This window comes from Girardinichthys multiradiatus, chromosome 23 (assembly GCF_021462225.1).
Source record: "Girardinichthys multiradiatus isolate DD_20200921_A chromosome 23, DD_fGirMul_XY1, whole genome shotgun sequence".
Taxonomy (NCBI): Eukaryota; Metazoa; Chordata; class Actinopteri; order Cyprinodontiformes; family Goodeidae; genus Girardinichthys; species Girardinichthys multiradiatus.
In genome coordinates, this window is record NC_061815.1 from 22,292,677 (window position 1) to 22,312,141 (window position 19,465).

General features: G+C 39.7%; 3 protein-coding genes across 6 annotated transcripts in view; 1 reads left to right on the top strand and 2 right to left on the bottom strand.

The window, feature by feature from the left end:
• gabrb2a (gamma-aminobutyric acid type A receptor subunit beta2a) overlaps positions 1-9,058 on the bottom strand; it is an 85,109-nt gene extending 76,051 nt beyond the window's left edge. The window contains exons 1-10 of one of the 4 annotated variants that reach the window (XM_047353985.1): positions 8,815-9,058; positions 8,648-8,742; positions 8,465-8,532; positions 5,560-5,780; positions 5,367-5,449; positions 5,130-5,273; positions 4,759-4,911; positions 4,401-4,651; positions 3,237-3,481; positions 73-157 (exon numbers count right to left, since the gene is read on the bottom strand). In XM_047353985.1, the coding sequence (XP_047209941.1) occupies positions 76-157; positions 3,237-3,481; positions 4,401-4,651; positions 4,759-4,911; positions 5,130-5,273; positions 5,367-5,449; positions 5,560-5,780; positions 8,465-8,532; positions 8,648-8,742; positions 8,815-8,861 (1,389 nt within the window). In that variant the 5' untranslated portion in view covers positions 8,862-9,058 and the 3' untranslated portion in view covers positions 73-75. Of the gene's footprint in view, positions 1-72; positions 158-2,855; positions 3,482-4,400; positions 4,652-4,758; positions 4,912-5,129; positions 5,274-5,366; positions 5,450-5,559; positions 5,781-8,464; positions 8,533-8,647; positions 8,743-8,814 lie in introns of those variants that run through there. The other 3 variants (XM_047353986.1, XM_047353988.1, XM_047353989.1) reach the window with 3 other exon arrangements.
• Positions 9,059-9,211: 153 nt separating this feature from the next.
• On the top strand, positions 9,212-12,639 carry nudcd2 (NudC domain containing 2). Its single transcript, XM_047353991.1, has 4 exons — positions 9,212-9,538; positions 10,453-10,501; positions 10,613-10,764; positions 12,153-12,639. The coding sequence occupies exons 1-4, from the start codon at positions 9,350-9,352 to the stop codon at positions 12,234-12,236; spliced, it is 474 nt and encodes a 157-aa protein (XP_047209947.1). The 5' UTR covers positions 9,212-9,349; the 3' UTR covers positions 12,237-12,639.
• Positions 12,492-19,045, bottom strand: ccng1 (cyclin G1). Its single transcript, XM_047353990.1, has 6 exons — positions 18,843-19,045; positions 16,617-16,874; positions 16,137-16,390; positions 15,896-15,974; positions 13,643-13,753; positions 12,492-13,518 (listed from the first exon to the last, which is right to left on the bottom strand). Exons 2-6 carry the CDS (start codon positions 16,872-16,874, stop codon positions 13,327-13,329), a joined length of 894 nt encoding a protein of 297 aa, XP_047209946.1. The 5' UTR covers positions 18,843-19,045; the 3' UTR covers positions 12,492-13,326.
• Between the last annotated feature and the right edge of the window lie 420 nt (positions 19,046-19,465).

The window sequence follows — 19,465 nt, forward strand, 5'->3', positions numbered from 1 at the left end:
CCACATTCAGAGAGGCTCTCTCTGCAGTGTGCTGCACAGTCAACTCTGCTCCTGCACTCCTCATCCTCACACCTTTCAAAAGTAGCAGCGCAAAGACAGAGCATACCAGGGAACGGATGTGCTGCAGCTGCTCCCATGCTCTCCATGTAATCTCTCTCTAACGTTAACAAACAAAAAACAGCCATAAATATTCTCTGACAGCAACATGAGAAGCATGATGAGCAGATTTGCACTCCTTTGTGTTACATAACAGATCTCTCCCCCCGTCTCTCTTTTTCTCTCTCTCTCTCTTGCGGTCCTTTTTACACTCTAGCTCCCATTTTCCTTCTTGGCCATAGAGCTTTATCCTTCGGAAGTGGCTCACTTATGAGCATGAAAAGTTGGTTCATATTGTAATAAACTACAAAAGTGAGCTCTGGTCTGTCTTATTCCCAACAGAGGAACACTGTTATTAAAAAGAAGGGGGTTTGCCTGTCTGCAGATATGATGCATTGCTTCTTAAATTAGCTGCAAGCTCCTTCCCCTAATGATGAGAAAAAACAGAGTTGTAGTGTCGGTGCAAGCTAACATCATTCTCTCTCTGTTTTATCTACAACTAGTGTTGCTGTTTCAATTTTAGAAATAGGTTATAGTTTAATGACTCACTAAGTCTTTGACTTAAAACCATGGGAAGTTATTACATCACAAAACCCAATCCTTAAAAATAACTGATAAAAAAATAGAGAGGTTTGCAAAGAAAACAAACTTGCTGTAAGTTCCAGCTCCAAATGTAGAAAAATCAGTCAGAATAAGAAGGTGCTGATAGTTTTCAATTTGGCACATTTCTCAGTACGGTATCTTACATATTTTACTTTTCCTAATTTATTCACAATAAATTCACAAACTACTGTGTATTTTTATGTGTATTTTACAAAAAAAAAAGAAAAGTGTGGTGTGTACTTGTACTAGACTGCACTGAATTATTACTTTGTAAGACCACCTTTTGCTGTTGTTGCAGTTCTTCTGGGGTCTATAATTGCATGTCTAGAAATTGATTTTTTTTCCCACTCTTCTTCGTAAAACAACTCAAGCTAGGTCAGACTGTATGGGTGAACAGCAATGTTCAACTTTTGCCACAGACTCTTAGTTTAATTTAGGTCTGGACTTTGACTGAAATGTACTAATATATGAATAAACCTTGATTTAAACCATTTCATAGTTACTCTGATTGTTTTTGTAGGTTTGAAGCCAAACCTCCTGCCCAGTCACAAGTCTTTTGCAGCCTCTAACCAGATTTCTTTTAGGATTACCCTGTATTTAGCTCCATCCTCACATCATGATGCTGCAACCACCTTGTTTCACCGTGGGAATGAGGTCCAGAGTGATGTGCAGTGCATTTTCTTTACCGCTTAATGTCTTGCATGTGGGTTAAAAATTTCCATTTTGGTTGTATCTGAGCAGAGGACCGTCTTCTACATGTATCCAGTCTGTGGCAAAATTTTGTTTTCCTTTTTCTATTAGCAAATTTCTTCCTTTTTGCTAATCTTTCATGGCCAGATTTGTAGAGGGCACAACTAACAGTTGTCCTGTCAACAGATTCTGTGAACGCAAAAACCTTTTAAATCTTTTTTGCAATTTATCGTGCACTGTGTGCCGACACCTGTGACTAATATGCATGTTTAGTCCCATCCCAGAATTTGGACACCTGTGATTAAAATTTCAAATGTTCTTAAGTTTAACCAACTGATAAAAAGAAAATAGGTAAATTGTGAAATATATTTATATTTTTTTGTGTACAAATCCGTGATAAAGAAAGGACTGTTGTGCAATCTAAATGTTAAAACTTTCAGGCTGTGGCTCAGACTAACCAGTTAATGGAAAAGTGGCAATAAGAAAGTTATGGTTGAAAGAAAGACATTTACAGTTTGCCACAAGCCATGTGGGGGACACAGCAAACGTGACACAAGGTGATTTGATCAGATGAGGATATAAATCGAAATTTTTAACATACATATAAATCACTAAGCCCCTCCATCTTCTATACCTGCTTAATCTTCACAGAATGATTAGTGCTTATCTCCAGCAGGCATTGGGACAAGTCACCAGTGCATCACAGAGAAACACAGAGATAAACAGCAATAAACACATACTCAGGCCTAAAGGCAACTTAGAGGACTGTGGCATGAAGCAAGAGTATGAGAGAACCAATGCATGCACAGTGTGAAAATGCGAACTCCATCCAGAAAGGCCACAGTGAGGGTTCAAATCAAAGACTTTCCTACTCCAAGTCACCAGTGGTGGTGGCAGCTTGAGGATGTGGGGATTGATGAAGCTAAATACAGGGAATTCCTGAAGGATAAGGCAGCAAAACACTTGAGACTGGGGCGGAGGTTCACCTTGCAGCAGGACAACAACCCTAAACATGCAGCCAGAGGTGTGGCGCTGATGGTGTAGGGGTCAAGCATGCGACCATATACAGAGGCTACAGTCCTCGAAGCGGCTGTCCCAGGTTCGAGTTCCAGACCTGGTGACAATTACCGAATGTCTACCCCTCTTTCCTGTCTACCTACTGTCAAGAATAAAGGCCATTAGTGCTGAAAAATATCTTTAAAAAAAAACATGCAGTCAGAGCCACTGTGAAAAGGTTTAGATTGAGGCATAACCATGTGTTACAAAGGCCCAGTCAAAGCCCAGGCCTGAATCCAATTTAGAATCTGGTTCCACCCTTGAAAGTGGTTGATCACAGATGCTTCCCCATTCAGTTCGACTGAGCTCAGGCCATTTTACAAAGAACAATGTGCAACAGTTTTAGTCTCTGGATGGACTACTGACGTAAGTGAAATGAAGCATAAAAAAATCAACTCAGGAGACCTTAATACAAATGCGAGCCACACTGTTTTATTCGTAAAAAGTTTAAATCCACATGTCTTTTCCTTTTCACTTCACAGTAACATATTCTTTGTGATAGTTTGTCATGTAAAAAACATTCAAAAACTATGAGAGTTTATGGCTGTAATGTGACAAAATGTGAGAAAGTGTAATGGGTAATAATACACTGCAAATTTATAAACAATGAAAAAGGGAAATAAAGTTTCTTAATTAAAATATTAAAGACAACTTCTGTTAGCAATCTGGCTTCATGTGTAAATTATCTTCTCAGTCATAACCTATTTGGTTAAATCAAATAAACATTCACTTTTACAGCTAAGTTCAAAACAATTTAAACTGTATGAACATTAAAAAGGAGCAGGACTCACATTGCCCACTCCATGGTGTCTTTGGTCAGGTAGAAGCACCAATACCCAGAGTTAAAAAGGGCAAAGATCAGGGGAAAGAGGACGCGGGCGTAGAGGTCAATCGGGCTTGTTCTGCCAAGCTGGGGGATTTGAGGAAAAGCCAAACCCTGCTGGAGGAAACTGGGCACTGGGGGAATATCTCCAGGCTCACTGCAGCTCACTGAGCAGTTTCTCTTCTTCAGGCCTTTTCGAAGGCTGTTGTCCATCTGAGAGAGGGAGGAAGGTAAGGTAAGGTAAGTTTATTTATATAGCGCTTTTCAGTAACGAGACACTCAAAGCGCTGTGGAAGGGAGGGAGATTAAATAGGAGAAATGTAGTGATCAACAAGAGAATAACAGTAAAAAAAACAACTTTTGTACTTCTCACCAGTTGAATTCTGATAAATTCATGTATGTTAATAATATTCAAGTTTCTCTATGGAACACAGCAGGTAGTTTTCTAAAAATTCATAGGCTGGTTTTAAAATTATACCGGGAGCATTTGGATTTACTCTCTGTTCTCACACTGAGGCTATTTTTAAAACATCCAACTATGAGCTCTACACGTGAGACAGATCCCAGGAGGATGCTGTGGTGGCTTACTGTATTAGCATAAAACCTATAGCACCACATGAGAACATGCAACCGCACATACATGCTGTGAGAGGTCCTTAATGGGATCAATACTGGAGTCGACGCAGTTTGGAAATGTGTAAAAATACTAATCTGTGTTCTGATTTGTTTTCAGCATCTTGTTTCAAAGCACTCTGTGCAGTAAAACACCCTGCACTTTTTCCACTTTTTGCTGCACTACACATTTATCCCAAAAATGATGCAGTACATGTTTCTTTAAAACCAATCTAAACAAGACACAGATGCAATCTTTAATCTTACAGATTGATTCTGTTTGTCCTTTCTTGTCAAACTTAAATGTTTCAAATAATTCACAGTTAAAAATTTAAAAAGCACTTTTTAAATTTACTAAGGGACATTAAAAAGAAAAAAAGCTTATGTGTCTTGTATGCAGTGTATGTAAAGATGTGGTTTAACTATAAAGGATGCTTTAATTAGTGACAGTAGGGATTTCCTTATGGAAAACAAAAAAAGAGTCATTCATCGTTTAATGTCATGAAATTCAACTACTTACAGAAATTGTGTCATCATCGTCACTGCCGGTGGCCAGCACCTCAAGCCGCTCTTGTCTGGCTCTCTGTTTCTCCAGGCGGTTTACCTGCAAGGTGGCAAAGTAGTTCACTGCTGCAAATTCAACGAGGGCGGAGGCCACGAAGGCAAAACATACAGCAATAAACCAGTCCATGGCTGTGGCATAGGCAACTTTGGGCAAAGACTGCCGGGCACTGATGCTCAAGGTGGTCATGGTCAGCACCGTGGTGATCCCTAAAAGAGAGGCAAATATTTGTTAATCAAACATGCATGAAAATGTATTGGCCACAGTGATTAGCTGATATTAATTGTGTAATGAAGCTGAGAGGAGGGATGCATACCAGCGACTGTACGCGCCGGAACGGACTCTTTGTTGATCCAGAACGAGACTTGCGACAGCACGACAATCATGATGAGAGGGATATAGGTCTGTATGAGGTAGTAACCGAGCTTTCTCTGGAGAAGGAAATGGACCACCTGCACAGAATAGTGACCTGGAAGATTAACAGAACATGTGAAGTGAGTAAAGAACAGAATAGCACTTGCTAGATGTTTTTTAAAACAGAACAGCAGAAAACATTCAACTCTGTTCTTGTAAAAATGAATCCTCTGGACCTCAAACCTCACTTATTTGCCTCCTTTTTAAAGGTCTATCATCTAGTATGAGGTGTGAAACAAGAAGAGCAATCTCCTCAGTGATAAGTAGCGTTACCTGTGTTTGACTTCATTATCTCACTGGACAAGATCTGTCCCACCAGATCGTACTGTAGAAGACTCATCGACTCTTTTGGACATTCGACAGACCCAGCCAGTCCCTTCCTCCAGGTGAAAATAATTTCATTGTTGGTGTAGGCATCTGAAAGAAATGTATTTATTAAATCAAGTATAATGTTTACAACTGTGGCAACTAAATGATGTTTGCCCTGTTGAGAAGATCTGCTGTACTCACAGCTTCCAAACCTGAGAGGACAGGCGTGGCCATCCATGGGGAAATCCGTGAGCCTCATTGGACAGTCTGCAATGATCGTTAGTCTAAAAGCCAAACACAAAAAATGAATCTCCCATTATTCTCCACTCAAAAATCTGTCTCAATACCCCTGATTTAACTTCAATGCCAGAAAATTTTGAAAACAAAACTACACCTCATGGTGTAGAAGACGGTCCCATTCTGCATTATGCGGAAGAGCTTATTGGGTGTGGTCATGTTATGGGAAAAGGACTTCTTTGAATTTCTAAAGAAGGTGTCTGGTGTCCAAATCTTGTCCACCATACGGTTGTTAAGACGTAAAATTTCAATAGGGCCATCAAACTTCAGCCGCTCATCAACCCACATCTGACGGAAGAACATGTCCATGGTGAATTCCTGAACAAAAACACATCATATAATCACCTTTAATTGTACATTCCAACGAATGTTACTGGACAGAAAACAATTTTTGAATGATCCCTAAACCATGGCTTTAAGCTGTAATGTTCATGTTTAACATAGGGGAGAGCTTTCAATATGCAGTGAAAGGTGAGGAGCGATAATAAGCGATGATGGATGCCACTCATCCCATATAATCATGAATCAATCCATTCGGCCATTCCCGCTGTCTGACATGTTGTCATATTGATTTCAAGGCCATCAATAATGGAGTTATGGGGCTAGTCAGACAAATTAAAGCTCATTAGATGGTTGCATGGCAGATGGTCACTGATGCACTGTGATCCTTCACAGTCAATACATATCCAGTACCAAGCAGACGTCTTGAGTCATCATTCATTTATTTAGATTTTGCTTCCAAGGAAACACTGTTTGGACAGATATTTTTTCAGCATTTCTGAAGCTCTTTAAAAGTTTTGCTTGGGACTTTGCCTACTTTATTTACCTTTTTCTCATTGCAGCACCTGAATATTTTTTATAAAAAACATTTTTGTCCGTTAAACTCATGCTGTGTACAAATTCGACACAACTAAGAATCCGTTTTAAATTGGATCTTTACAATTACACAACAGCTGAGGGATGATTCATCTCTTATACCCAGCACATATTTTCTGACTTGATTGACTCCAGTGTTGGTGTGCCTCAGGGTTCTAAACTGGGTCCTCTGCATTTTAGGCTGTGTATTAATGACATTTGTGACGTTTCTGGCTCATTTTACTTGTCAGATTTATGCAGATGACATCATTGTATATTTAAACAAAAATAGAGAGGGCTATGAAAAAAAAAATTATGTTTGTTAGTGACAAGGAAAAGCCTGACATAGGATTATAAATACTTACTTTTAAGAAATATGTTTACAAGGTTTTTTACAAATTTAACTTTAGTTTAATACAATTTCACTACTCAGGCTTTGATGATGTACATGAATGTCATGGATCTGTTACATATGGATTACTGTATGACCACTTAAACACATGCAAGAAGGACTACCATTCAGTATATCCATAAAACTGTGGGAGGTAAATGATCCAATCTGGAACCATATTTTGTCATTTAACAATCATGTAACTTAATTTTTTTATCTTTCTCTACAGGTACGTCTAAAGAAAATTGAATATTGTGAAAAGGTTCAATATTTTTTATCACTCATTTCAGAAATTGAAACTCATATATTATGTAGATTAATTACACAGAGTAAAATATTTCCAGCCTTTATTTCTTGTAATTTGGATTATCATGGTTTACAGATAATAAAATCTAAAATTTTGTGTTTCAGAAAGTTGGAATATCATGAAAAAGTTAAATATTGGAAACTCACAGATAAATATATCAAAACACCTGCCAAGGTTTTCTAAACCTCTACATGGTCTCTCAGTCTGGGTCAGTAGGCTACACAATCATGGGGAAGACTGCTGACTTGACAGATATCCAGAAGACAGTCATTGACACCCTCCCCAGGAGGTAAGGAGGGTAAGGTCCTTGCACAAAAAGTAATTGCTAAAGAAGCTAGTTGTTCACAGAGTGCGAAATCTAAGCACATTTGTGGAAAGTTGAGTGGAAGGGAAAAATGTGGAAGGAAAATGTGCACCAGCAACTGGGATAGCTTCAGCCTTGAGGGGACTGCCAAGCAAGACTTTTGGCGAGCTAAACCACGAGTGCACTGAGGCTGGAGTCACCGCATCAAGAGCCAAGACACAGATGAATCCTACACATGGGCTACAAGTGTCTTACTTGGGCTAAGGACAAAAAGAAGTGGACTGTTGCTAAGTGGTCCAAAGTTCTTTTTTTTTCAGATTAAGTTGAAGTTTGTATTTTATTTCAAAATCAATTTGGGGTGCCATGTCATCTGCTGGTGTTGCTCCACCATGTTTTCTGAAGTCACGAGTTAATACAGCCATCAACTAGGACATTTTTGAGCTTCATGCCTCCTTCTGCTGAAAAGCTTTATGGAGATGCTAATTTCATTTTCCAGCAGGACTTGACACGTGCCCACAGGTACCAAAAGCTGGTTCAATGACCATGGTATTTCTGTGCTTGATTGGCCAGCAAACTGGCCTGACCTGGACCCCATAGAAAAACTATGGAGTATTGTCAAGAGGAAGATGAGAGACACCAGACCCAACAATGCGGATGACCTGACAGGCAATATTAAAGCAACCTGGACTTCCACTACACCTCAGCATATGAGTTTCACTTTCTGAAATGAATGACAAAAAATATATTGAACTTCCAAGATATTCTAATTTTTTAGATGTATCTGTATACAATATTATTAACCTATAAGAAAGTGCAGGTTAATATTGGCTTCTAGAACTCTTGCACATTGGCATGATACATACATTTATTAATATGTTTTCTCTCTTTAAATCAATAAAATAAAAATAGAACACGTTTTTTTAAGTTTGACCCTTTTCTCCTTCTCTTCACCACTGTTCTGATCTTTACACACACTCTAGACAACATGCTGCCAAGTTACTTATTTCTTAAAAATAAGTAAAGTCCTTCAGAAATTCAGGATAACGCGATTAACACCATCTTAAATACAGCAAGAAAGCCTGGCATACTTGACGAATGGTATAAAAAAACATTTTACAGTACACCTTTTGAGAGGCACATCTTACCATCTCAACATCTGAAACAGGCCCAAAGCTGGTAACAAAGATGTCTGTTTTCACCTCTGTAATACCACCTGGAGCAATGACAGACAAATCATCAATGTATTGTGCATACAATGAACAGCACAGTAGCTGTGATGTATCTTATATCTTTCAGACTACAAAAAGTCTGAAGAGTTTTGAAATTACCTCCTGAACCGGGTCGCAGTCTGTTGTCATAACCATCCAAAAGTCTATCCAAAATGTCTGAGTACATCTTTTCACTTCTTTGTGCGTTAGCTAGACTGCAAAGATATAAAGGTAATTACACTTCATGGCTTATAATCCATTTTAAACATCTTTAAATTCAGACTCACCCAATCAAGCAGATTAAAGCAACCACAATTAGAGAGGCAGCAGCCATCTTTGGAAACAAGCTTTTCAGTAAAAGTCTGCTCAAAACTAAAAGTATATAACAGCGTTCTTTCAACGTTACAGCGACTGCCTTAAGAATAGTAGGCTCTGAGACGATAACAGTAATCTAATTAACAGATTAGTAAATCCTCTCCATGTTTAGACAAACTGTGGATTCACTTTAGAACTGTTAAAAATAAATTAAAGCGTAAGTTGCATTTAAAAAAAAAATCCTTAATTCAAGTCAAAACTAACAGAGTTCCAAGGTTACTAAGTGTGTTGTCTGTTAGGTGCATCACCAGACATACGTCTGGTAGTTCGTGCTATTGGACAGCAGGTGGTGCTGCAGGTACAAAACAAATGAATAAATAAAATGAACCGGAAACAGATGGAGAAGAAGTTTAAGTTTGTTGTGATTCCGGATAAAACGTCCCGCTGGGGGAGCATTTCTCCACCTGTATAACCACTAAACGGTGTCGGGCGGCGAAAAACAGCAGCATGTCGGTTCACTTTGAGGAGAGGAGCGGGGTCGTCCCCTGTAAGACATCGTGGGGGTCTTGGTACCAGACCATGGAGGAGGTCTTCATCGAAGTCCATGTGCCTCCCGGAACTTCTGCTAAAGAGGTGAAGTGCCGCTTAGGAAGCAGGGATATCGAGCTGCAGGTCAGAGGGAAGGAGGTATTCAAGGTAAGATATTTGGGTCCGGCCTGTAAATGATCTATGAACTAATGTCACAGAGAAGGTCTTTGAGTTGCCCTGAAAGGAATGAATTAGCTATCAAGATTTTAAAAAAATCCACTTCTTTAATGGCGTTATGTGCCCAAGTCCAGAGACATCCTGAATTTCACTTCTGAGCTGTTTAAACACAATCCAACTTCATTTGAGCATAAAGATGCTGAAGGATATGAATCGGAGCGTAAACTAGCGTGAAAAAGGCGATAATGCCCAAAGACATCCATGTAACTGAAGAAAAATAACTTGAAAAACAGACCCCAGACAGTACAAGTACAGTTCAAAAATCTTTTGTCACTCATTTCAGAAAGTGAACTCATATATTATATGGATTCTTTACACAGAGTACAATATTTCCAACCTCTAAGTCTGGTGATTTTGATGATAACGGCTTACAGATAATGAAAACCCAAACTTCAGTGTCTCGCAATAAATATCGTCAAAAAGTTATAGCATGTTAATACAAGGTTGAGTGGAAGGAAAAAGTGTGGTAGTGAACGGTTCAACAGCAGCAGGGTTAACCACAAGCTTGGAAGGACTATCAAGCAAAATCAATTCAAGAATTTTAAAGTTTCATTATCTGTAAGCCATAATCATCCAGATTACAAGAAATAAAAGCTTGAAATCGTTCACTCTATGTGGAATGAATCTATGTAGTATATGAGTTTCACTTTCAGAAATGAGTGACAAAAAATATTGAACCTTTACACGTGTTTTTGTAAACACACTATTCACAAGAACATTTGTAATTTTTCCATTGATTATCATAGTAATTTGTTAACATCATCTACACCTTTTAGTCCTGATGTCATATAAGTTTTGAATGCCACTTGAAGGCATAAAGTACTCGTCTTTCCACGTTCTGCCAGGGAAGGTTGTTTGACACGACCGTGTCTGACGAGGCTACGTGGACGTTGGGTAAGCTGCACACACCTGCAAAAACTTTCTCCAACTCCACCTGAACTTAATGTTCAAAAATTGTCCGCCTTACGTCTTGTCCAACCTGATTCATTTTTCCTTTCCCTTCAGAGGACAAATGTCTCATTCGGATCGTCCTGATGAAGACAAACAGAGAAGCGGGGAACTGCTGGTCCTCGCTGCTGGAGGGCGAGTACTGTGCAAATGCCTGGGTCCAGGACCAGATGCAGAGAAAGCTCACGCTAGAGAGGTTCCAGAGAGAGGTCAGTTAGGACCCAAGCCCAGCGAGACACACATAGCATGCAGCCAGGACAGTGTTATGAGGGGGACACCTCAGGTTCCACTTTCAAGTAAAGCACTTTACATTAGTATTATTAACTCCCGTTCCTCTTATGCCCTTAAATGAAATCCAGTACGACCAGTGATCTTCAGAAATAACCTAGTCAACCTTTGTGTGATTTAATCTCTGTATATATCCAGCTGTTTTATGAAGGCCTCAGAAGTTTGTTCATTGAGTTGTGGAGATGTTTAAAGCAGGGTTAGGTTATAAAACAATATCCCCATCTCGCATAGCTCCTTCCAATCCATCATCTGAAACTGGTAAACATTGTTAAACTGCAAACCACCAAGACAGGACCGTCCAACTAAACTTGACAGGCTGAGCATCATGCACTCCATAAATCCAGTCTTTATAGATAAATGGCAAGGAGAAACCACGAGATGTCCTGCTTGAAGTTTGTTACAAGCAATCGAGGGTACGCAGCAAACCTGGGAAATTAGTTTGGTCTCAGCTAACCTTTTTAGCTTAGATGCAACACACTGTGTAAGCAAACCAACACTGCACATCACCCTGCGAAGACCATCCCTACTGTGAAACATGGTGGTGGCAGCATCAGGCTATGGGGATGCTTTTCTTCAGCAGGAACAGGGCCAAAGCTGACAAATGGCCCCAAGTCCAAACCTAAATCTAACTGAAAATCTATGGCAAGACTTACTAGTTGCTGTCCAGTCTACCTGAGCTATTTTACTACTTTAGCCCCTAGATGAGTAAACCTTGCAGAGAAATGCCCCCAAAAGGTCTGTAAACACAGCAAAAGTATAAACACAGAGGGGCTGAATACAAAATGCATCTCACACAGATTTTTAAAAGAATTATATGAAGTTTTCTTTCCACTTCATAATTATACCCTACTTTGTTTTGTTCGATCACATAAAATCCCAAATGAAATGCACTGAAGTTTGTGATTCCAATGTGATATGTGGAACAAGCATGGTGCAACCAACTTTCAGGTTTTAGTCAGATTGCACATATTTAATGCTTTTTGAAAACTGCATCTGTGTTGTGAATAAATCCGTTATTCAGAAAACTTTAATTTGTTCAAGAAAAGGCTAGCTGGACAATCTAAGCTAAGAAATGTTTCGTTTTACTGCTATTTATATGTAAATTGTGATTTACGCTGGTTTTAATGAAAAGAGCAAATTCTTGCTAACAGTAGTGGGATTCTGACATCTTTTGAGCAATAGACATTTTCCTTTTTATCTTTCAAGTCTTGCTTCAGCATTAAAAATACTGTATGAAAAATGCTAAAGATATTAAATGTATGTCCTTAAGAAGCCATGGGCTGTATTTGATTACCTTTAATTCATCTAGAATCCTGGATTTGACTTCAGCGGAGCAGAGATTTCTGGGAATTTTGCTGGCGGAGGTCCGGATTTTTCCAGTTTACAGAAGTGACCCTCCACACGTGCAGACCTGGATGTACATTTTTCCCTGTGAGAACTGAGGAAACTGGTTCCAGACAGACATATTTACGACGAGGCGAGGACATCATGAAGACACTCTTCGCAGCAGCCTCTTCTTCTATGGTTTCAGATAAAGGACTTTTTTTAAAGCCTTGTTTGGCAAGCTGTGTTACTCAATATACAAGAGAAAGAAGAGACTACTTGTAATAACATTGTGGCCTTTTAATAATGAGAATACACACAAGTGTCTCTTTTCAATATGTTTTTATTGAAAAGTGCCCAAACATAAGTTCAGATGGTGCATTTCTTTGTGTTGAACTCTAGAACACGTTTTATTTCTCCTCACTAATAAATTGTACTACACTGGGAAACTGGTAAAGACAAAACCCAACCTACATTTCCACTGAAGTTGCCACTTTATTCAACTAAAACCAACCGAGTAAGATCGTGGAGGCTTTGAGACGCCCACATAACTGAGACTAAATGAAAACAGCTCAGTTTGCTGCTGCCGATGAAGCTTCAGCTCAAACGCGGCTGGCCGCCGGTGACAGAATCGCCACCAGCTTCACTTCGCTGGTAAAAACCAGGCTTCCCTCACCATGTTAAAACAAAAAAAAAAAGTCATCACCTTGGGTAGGAGTGTGCATTCAGGACAGTTTAGCAACCTAGGGTGGGAGTTAAGGATTTTGGGCCCGATTTCTTGGTTCCATTTTTGGTGATCACAAAATCCTTCTCCCTCCTCTTCCACATGGTGGACTGAGGACCTAGGTGGTTCAATACTTTATTAGCTTAAAACCGGCAACCCATACCACAAATATAGGTATGGATTCAAACAAGAACATACTGTACACCTGTGCAGGCAACTCAACTAGAGAGTATAACTTAGCAGGAAGGAAGTTGGATTGGCTGTTCTGACAAAGCAGTATTCCTTGTTATTGGGAAAGAAAAAAAAATGTTTCTTAGAAGTTTTTCCTTAAAGAAATTCATCATCAATCACGAAGATCTGTAAGGAAAATAAGTGGATGACCATAGTGCAAGAATTTCTCCCTGCATGTAGGATCATCCATCCACACGCCTGCTTTTTAACAGGCTGACTCGGGGATGGTAGGAAGATGAGTGATCTTGTAGTAGCTGTGCTTCAGCTGGCGTGCGGTTCTTCCGGAGATGGTCCAGCGGAGTCTCTGGCTGTTTGGTCTGGAGCACCTGGTGTTGGCATATTCAGCCAGGCACTTCCCGACCAGCTCTCTTACACACAACAGGTCTCCGTCTCTCACCTACACACACACACACACGTGCGCGCGCGCCAGAAATCAGTACATATGAGGCCAACTGATGTACTGTATTATTAAAAAAAAAATTTAAAAAGACACTGGATTTATAGATTCCTGTTGAACTCACATTCAGCAGCTTCTGCAGATTTTTCAGGGCCTCTGATATTTGGTCCACATGCTCAGGGTCATGCTCTTCCTGGGCCTCATAATACAGCAGAGAAAACGCAAGAAGAGATGGCTGTGGAGAAACAGATTTCTTAGTCCTTTGCACCCATGTAAAAATATAAACATTCACTGTGCATTTGGTACCGGATAAAAACTAACTGTAGGAAGAGACGTTGGGAGGGAAGAAAGAAAGGAAAGAATAAAAGGGCACACTGGAGAGATGGAAGGATGAGGACAGTCTGGAAAAACATTTTTCCATACTTATCCCAACCTGAGAGAAACTGAAATCAAATTCCAGATTTGTTCACACTGCAAGAACCTTTTGTTCACCAGATACATAAAAGCACAGACTTCATGCAGTCTGTTCAACAAACTGAGCCAATGCCTGCATTTAACTAACTAACTTAATAAGTAGTTTCTGCAGCCCTGAAATATTCTTAAAAATATAACTTGATCTGCCAGAGACATATAAGAACACAAATGTACCGAATCTTTGCAGTTTGCCTCTTCAAGAGGCGAGAGCCCAGAAGATTACAAGAGCACCCATGTGTGAAAACAGAAACCGATCTTCCAGCATGAGAACAACCTAAATGCTGCTCAGGCTTGTTCCCTCAAACCTCTTTTGCTGACCAGTTGATACATTTTTATCCTCACCTATACTGTAGATTCAGTGACAAGCCAGATATGGAAACATGGGCTACAATTCCAAACATTTGGCACAAAAACAACGCTACAAAGAACACTATACCTCAAGTACTGTGGTGGCAGCATCATGATCTGGGGCATCTTCTCTTCAGATGGACATAAGTTTGTTAATGTGAATCAAACCATCAACAGTTCTAAATGCTTGTTAGTTTTCACACAATCTGTCTGCTACAGGCCTGAACATTACATGCATTTTCTTTTTTCAGCACCCCAGTGAGCATAATTTCGTTCAGAAATGACCTAACCAGAACCCAAAACTCTATGGGTTCATCAAAAGAAGAGACGTCCTCACAATCTGAAAGAATTGGAGAACTTCTGCGACCTACAGTGGGCAAATATTGTCAAGTCAAGATGCTGGATGACAATGAGACTCCTTCCAAACACGACTGAATACTGAAATCAAATCAAAAAGTGCATACTTCTTTTTTCACATCACTGGCATTTTAGGAGAGGCTTTACATCAACAGTAAATTAGTCTTAATACAAGAAGCAAAGGTCAAGGTTAAAAGCTTGATTTAAACTGAGCTAGAGATCAAATAACAGGTTTGAAACAGTCCTTTAGTTGAATTTCAGATCTGTAGGTTTCCATACAGGAACACATTAATGGTCAAAATCTTAAAAGGTGAGTTGTAATGAGCCTTATTACAAAGAAAGTTAATTAAAAATAATTCAATTTAAAAAGTCCCTAATCTGTAGTGATTTTTGGATTTTAGACAAAAATAAGTAATGTCTGAAAAGCAAAGTCGAGACTTCTTAAAGAGCATTTGAAAACCCTGACCTTTCATGCAGGAATCCACTTCATACACAGTAAACTACCTTTATTCATTATTTATTTAGATGGGACTGGACTTTCTAATAATTCTTAGAACCAAGTCTGAACAATGTTTCTTAAGCTTTCATATGTGCAAGATATCCACTAACAGGTCGCCCAGGTGTCGCTGAACTTAAGGCGACACAAGAATGATGAATAAAGGCATGTAAAACCAGCAGGTTTCTGACAGGGCTTCATTGTATCAAGGCTACTTAAACTTACCTGAACTACAGCTCCCCCCAGAATGTTATTCGCATTTTGATAGTTTTGGACAGAAATCAGGGCGACTCCCAGATCATGTCGGCCACATATACCCACAGATCCAACTTGGAGCTCAGAACACGGGTTGATTTTAAAACCGTTATACACGGCAGAGTTAAACTTACTCATTGACCTTTGACTCATTTCTGTCCAATGTCACGTCACTTTCAGAGAAACTGGCTTTTGTAAATCTGCCTTTATTCAGACACGAGAATCTTTGAAATACTGAAAAATGCTCCCTAGTTAGGAGATGACTAACAGTTGTGTGAACATAAAAACAAACATCCCTTTTCCAACAGCAGCTCCATAAGCACAAGTCATGACAGCATTACTACAAGAAGCTGAACAAATACTACATACTAACCGACATCACTTTCTATATAACCCTAAAAATAAATGATTCAGAGTGGAAAATGTTTCCATCAGTTGGGAGCCTACCTTGATTTTGGAGAAGATGAATGAGCAGTGACAGGCTTTGAGCTGCGCCTCCAGTCTCTCAATGCTCAGTATCTCCCTGCTGTAAAAATAAAGAGGCATTAAATTACATTAAAAATCCACAAACAAGAAAAAGCTTGAAATGAGAAAGAAAAAAAGGCCAATTTCAATCACTGTCAAACTAATTAGCCCCTGATTACACAACAAGCTACTCAGGTTACCAGGACTATCTGTGTATGCTCACCACTCTGCAGCGAGCTGCTCCTGGATGTGGCTGTGACACAGGCGGAGAAAGTGCAGGGCCGTGGGAGCCTTCACCTTCCAGTAGAGCTTTTCCATGATGATCTTCTCCATCCTTATCATGTCAGACACCGTAAAGCGGTTCTGACTAATGCGGATTAGATCGCTGGCCAGAGGCACGTTCTTCTCATCTTCTGAGGACTTCACAGCGATGTAGATGCAGCACAGGCCAACACATGGCAGGTGCTTTGGTTGAATCTGTAGGTAATAAAGAGACCTTTTAGTACAAAGCCACTTTTCAGATTTAATGGGAACATAAGCTAGAGATGCATCGAAAAAATGTCTGGAGAGCTAAACCTGATCATTTTTAGATTGATCAGCCCTGATGTTTGACCTTACATAAACCTAAATTAGCTTAAAAACTCTTCAGTGTTTCTGTATTAATAATAAGATATGACTCAATAGTGTTTATGTAGTCACAAACCTTCATTATGGAGAGGAAACGATCTAATAAGCTGACTGCCAACGAGAACGTCTCTGAGCTAAAGCCAAAGAACCTGCAGAGGTAGAGCAGGTCCTTCACCTCCAGCTCTCGCAGTCCGGTGGTCATCCTGAGGCCATTGTCCTGGGCAGTCTCGATGAGCCTCAAGCCAGTGAGCTTTGGTTGGCATCGGCCCTCCAGATCCATCAGGCCCTTCACTCGAACTGCAAAGGCCTGTGTTCCTGTAACTGTGTCAATCATCTAGACAGACAAAAACAGCAAAACAACTCTCAAATCATGTAGACAAAATTAGTGAAACATAAAATCAGAATCAGCTTTATTGCCAAGTTCGTACATACAAACAAGGAATTTGACTCCGGTACACTTTGCTCTTTGGTTTTGTTTTTGTATTACAGAATATACATATTTACAATGTACAATATACACATATATAAATAAAAAGGTGCATTTGCAACATCTGTATGCTGTTGTTTTGTACTCTATTAAATGTTCAACAGAGAAACAGCCTGGGGGAAGAAACTGTCTCTGTGGCGGCTGGTTTTAGTAAACAGTGCTCTGTAGCGTGGCCTGAAGGTAAAACTCTGAACAGTTTATGTGCAGGGTGTGTGGGGTCTGCAGAGATTTTAGCAGCTCTTTTCTTGACCCTAGACCTGTATAAGTCCTGGATGGAGGGAAGGTCAGCCCTGATTGTTCTCTCTGCAGTCCTGATTGTTCGTTGCAGTCTGGACCTGTCCTGTTTTGTGGATGAGCCAAACCACACTGAGATGGATGAAGACAGGACAGACTGAATGATGACAGTGTAGAAGATGACCAGCAGCTCCTGTGGAAGGTTGAACTTCTTGAGTTGCCTCAGGAAGTACAGTCTCTGCTGGGCCTTCTTTCGAACAGTGTCTATGTGTGAAGACCATCTCAGGTCCTCAGAGATGGTGGTTCCTAAGAACCTGAAGTGGTCCACGGCCGATACAGTGTTGTTGAGGATGGTGAGGGGTGTGTATGGGGGTGGTGTTCTCCGAAAGTCCACCACCATTTCCACAGTCTTGAGTGGGTTCAGTTCAAGGTAGTTCTGACCGCACCTGTGTTCCAGCCGATCCACCTGCTGTCTGTATGCAGACTCATCACCGTCCTGGATCAGTCCAATGACAGTGGTGTCATCTGCAAACTTAAGGAGTTTCACGGACGAGTCCGATGAGGTGCAGTCATTTGTGTACAGAGAGAAGAGGAGTGGGGACAGAATACACCCCTGGGGGGCACCAGTACTTATTGATCTGGTTCGGGAGAAGATGCTCCCTAGTCTCACCTGCTGCTGTCGGTCTGTCAGGAAGCTGTTGATCCACTGACAGGTGGAGGCTGGGACGATGAGCTGGGTGAGCTTCTGGTGGAGGATGTCTAGTATGAAAAATGTCCTAATCTATACTATTATTCTATGTGAGATAAATTCCTGACATACTAAACCCCGTCTAAGCAAAGATAAACCCAATGGTTTCTGTAATGTTTTTATTTCAAAATTCCATACTTTTCCAGACTCGTTTTCCTTTAAAGTTTTTTTTATACAAGTTGATAAATAGTAATGAAACACAATGAGAAATTCCATAATATATGAAAACGCTAGACTAAAATGAAAAATGGCAATGGGTTTGATCAAATGGAAATGCCCAAGTACGAAATATGGGCAGAAATTAATCCTGTAATAAGTCTCCCCCTAAACTGGACTTAAAAGGAGGTGATATAACACGGAAAAATACCTATGATGTGTAAAAGTAGGATTCTAATAATGCTTTTGTCCAATCTTGGTCGCTTTGAGTATCTTAACCTGCCATTTTGATCATTTGGACAGGGATCGGGCCTTGTTGGGGCAGCTCCTGCGTCATGTCTGGACATGTCGCTGTCAGACACACACCTTTACGATACAACACCAGTAACAGATCCAATTCAGGGCAACACGGATAAAAACACACAATCAGAACCTAAACTCAACTATAAAGCAACAACATCATTAGTGCAGCGGACATTAGATGCTTTAATTTGGTGAAAATGTTGAACTAAAAAGAACACGGAAACAGCGTTTGGCTACCAGGGCTAAGCTAGCTAAAACTCAAGTTTGGTGGCGTTGTTTATTTGTGTGACTTCTAAAAAAAAAGTTTAATAGTTTACGACCAAAACTTAAATATAATTTCCACAATATACATAGAAAATCTTTAGTTTACTTACCTTGAATAGTTGCTATTAATATCTTGAATTTTTTTTTAAATTCAAACGCTCTTGCAAAGCGAGTGAAAAAAAAAGTTACAAAACACAAAAAAAAAGTGTAAGTATGTACTTTCAATAAAGAAAGTTTTAAGCTTAAGTTAATTTCTGTTTATGCACACCCCCTACCCTTGGCGTAAGGTGACGGGGAAAAGGACAGTTTGAGTAAATAACAAGAAATAAAAGCACGCCGTGCCCAGACATGCTGAGCTTTCATTGGTTGGCGACAGACGTCACTTCTGGTTGTAGATTTTGATTGGATACGTTACCAGTCACTTTAATACAAGCCCAGCCCTTTATTGGCTTCAGGACCAATCACTGAAGAATGAAGCCTGATGGAAGAAGCGACAGTGAGCTCTAGCTTATAAGGACCAAAATTAAAGTGATTAAAAATAACTTTATCAATTATAAATGAGGACCAGAGGCAGCAATATTCATATTATAAATTGTTCTTTTTTTGTTTATTTAATTGTTCAGATATACTGTTCATATAAATAAGTGAACAAAATTTGTCAAAAGATGAAAAAATATTCAAACAAATTAAGAAAATGTTTTATCTGGAAGCACAGAAAATATATAGTAATAAA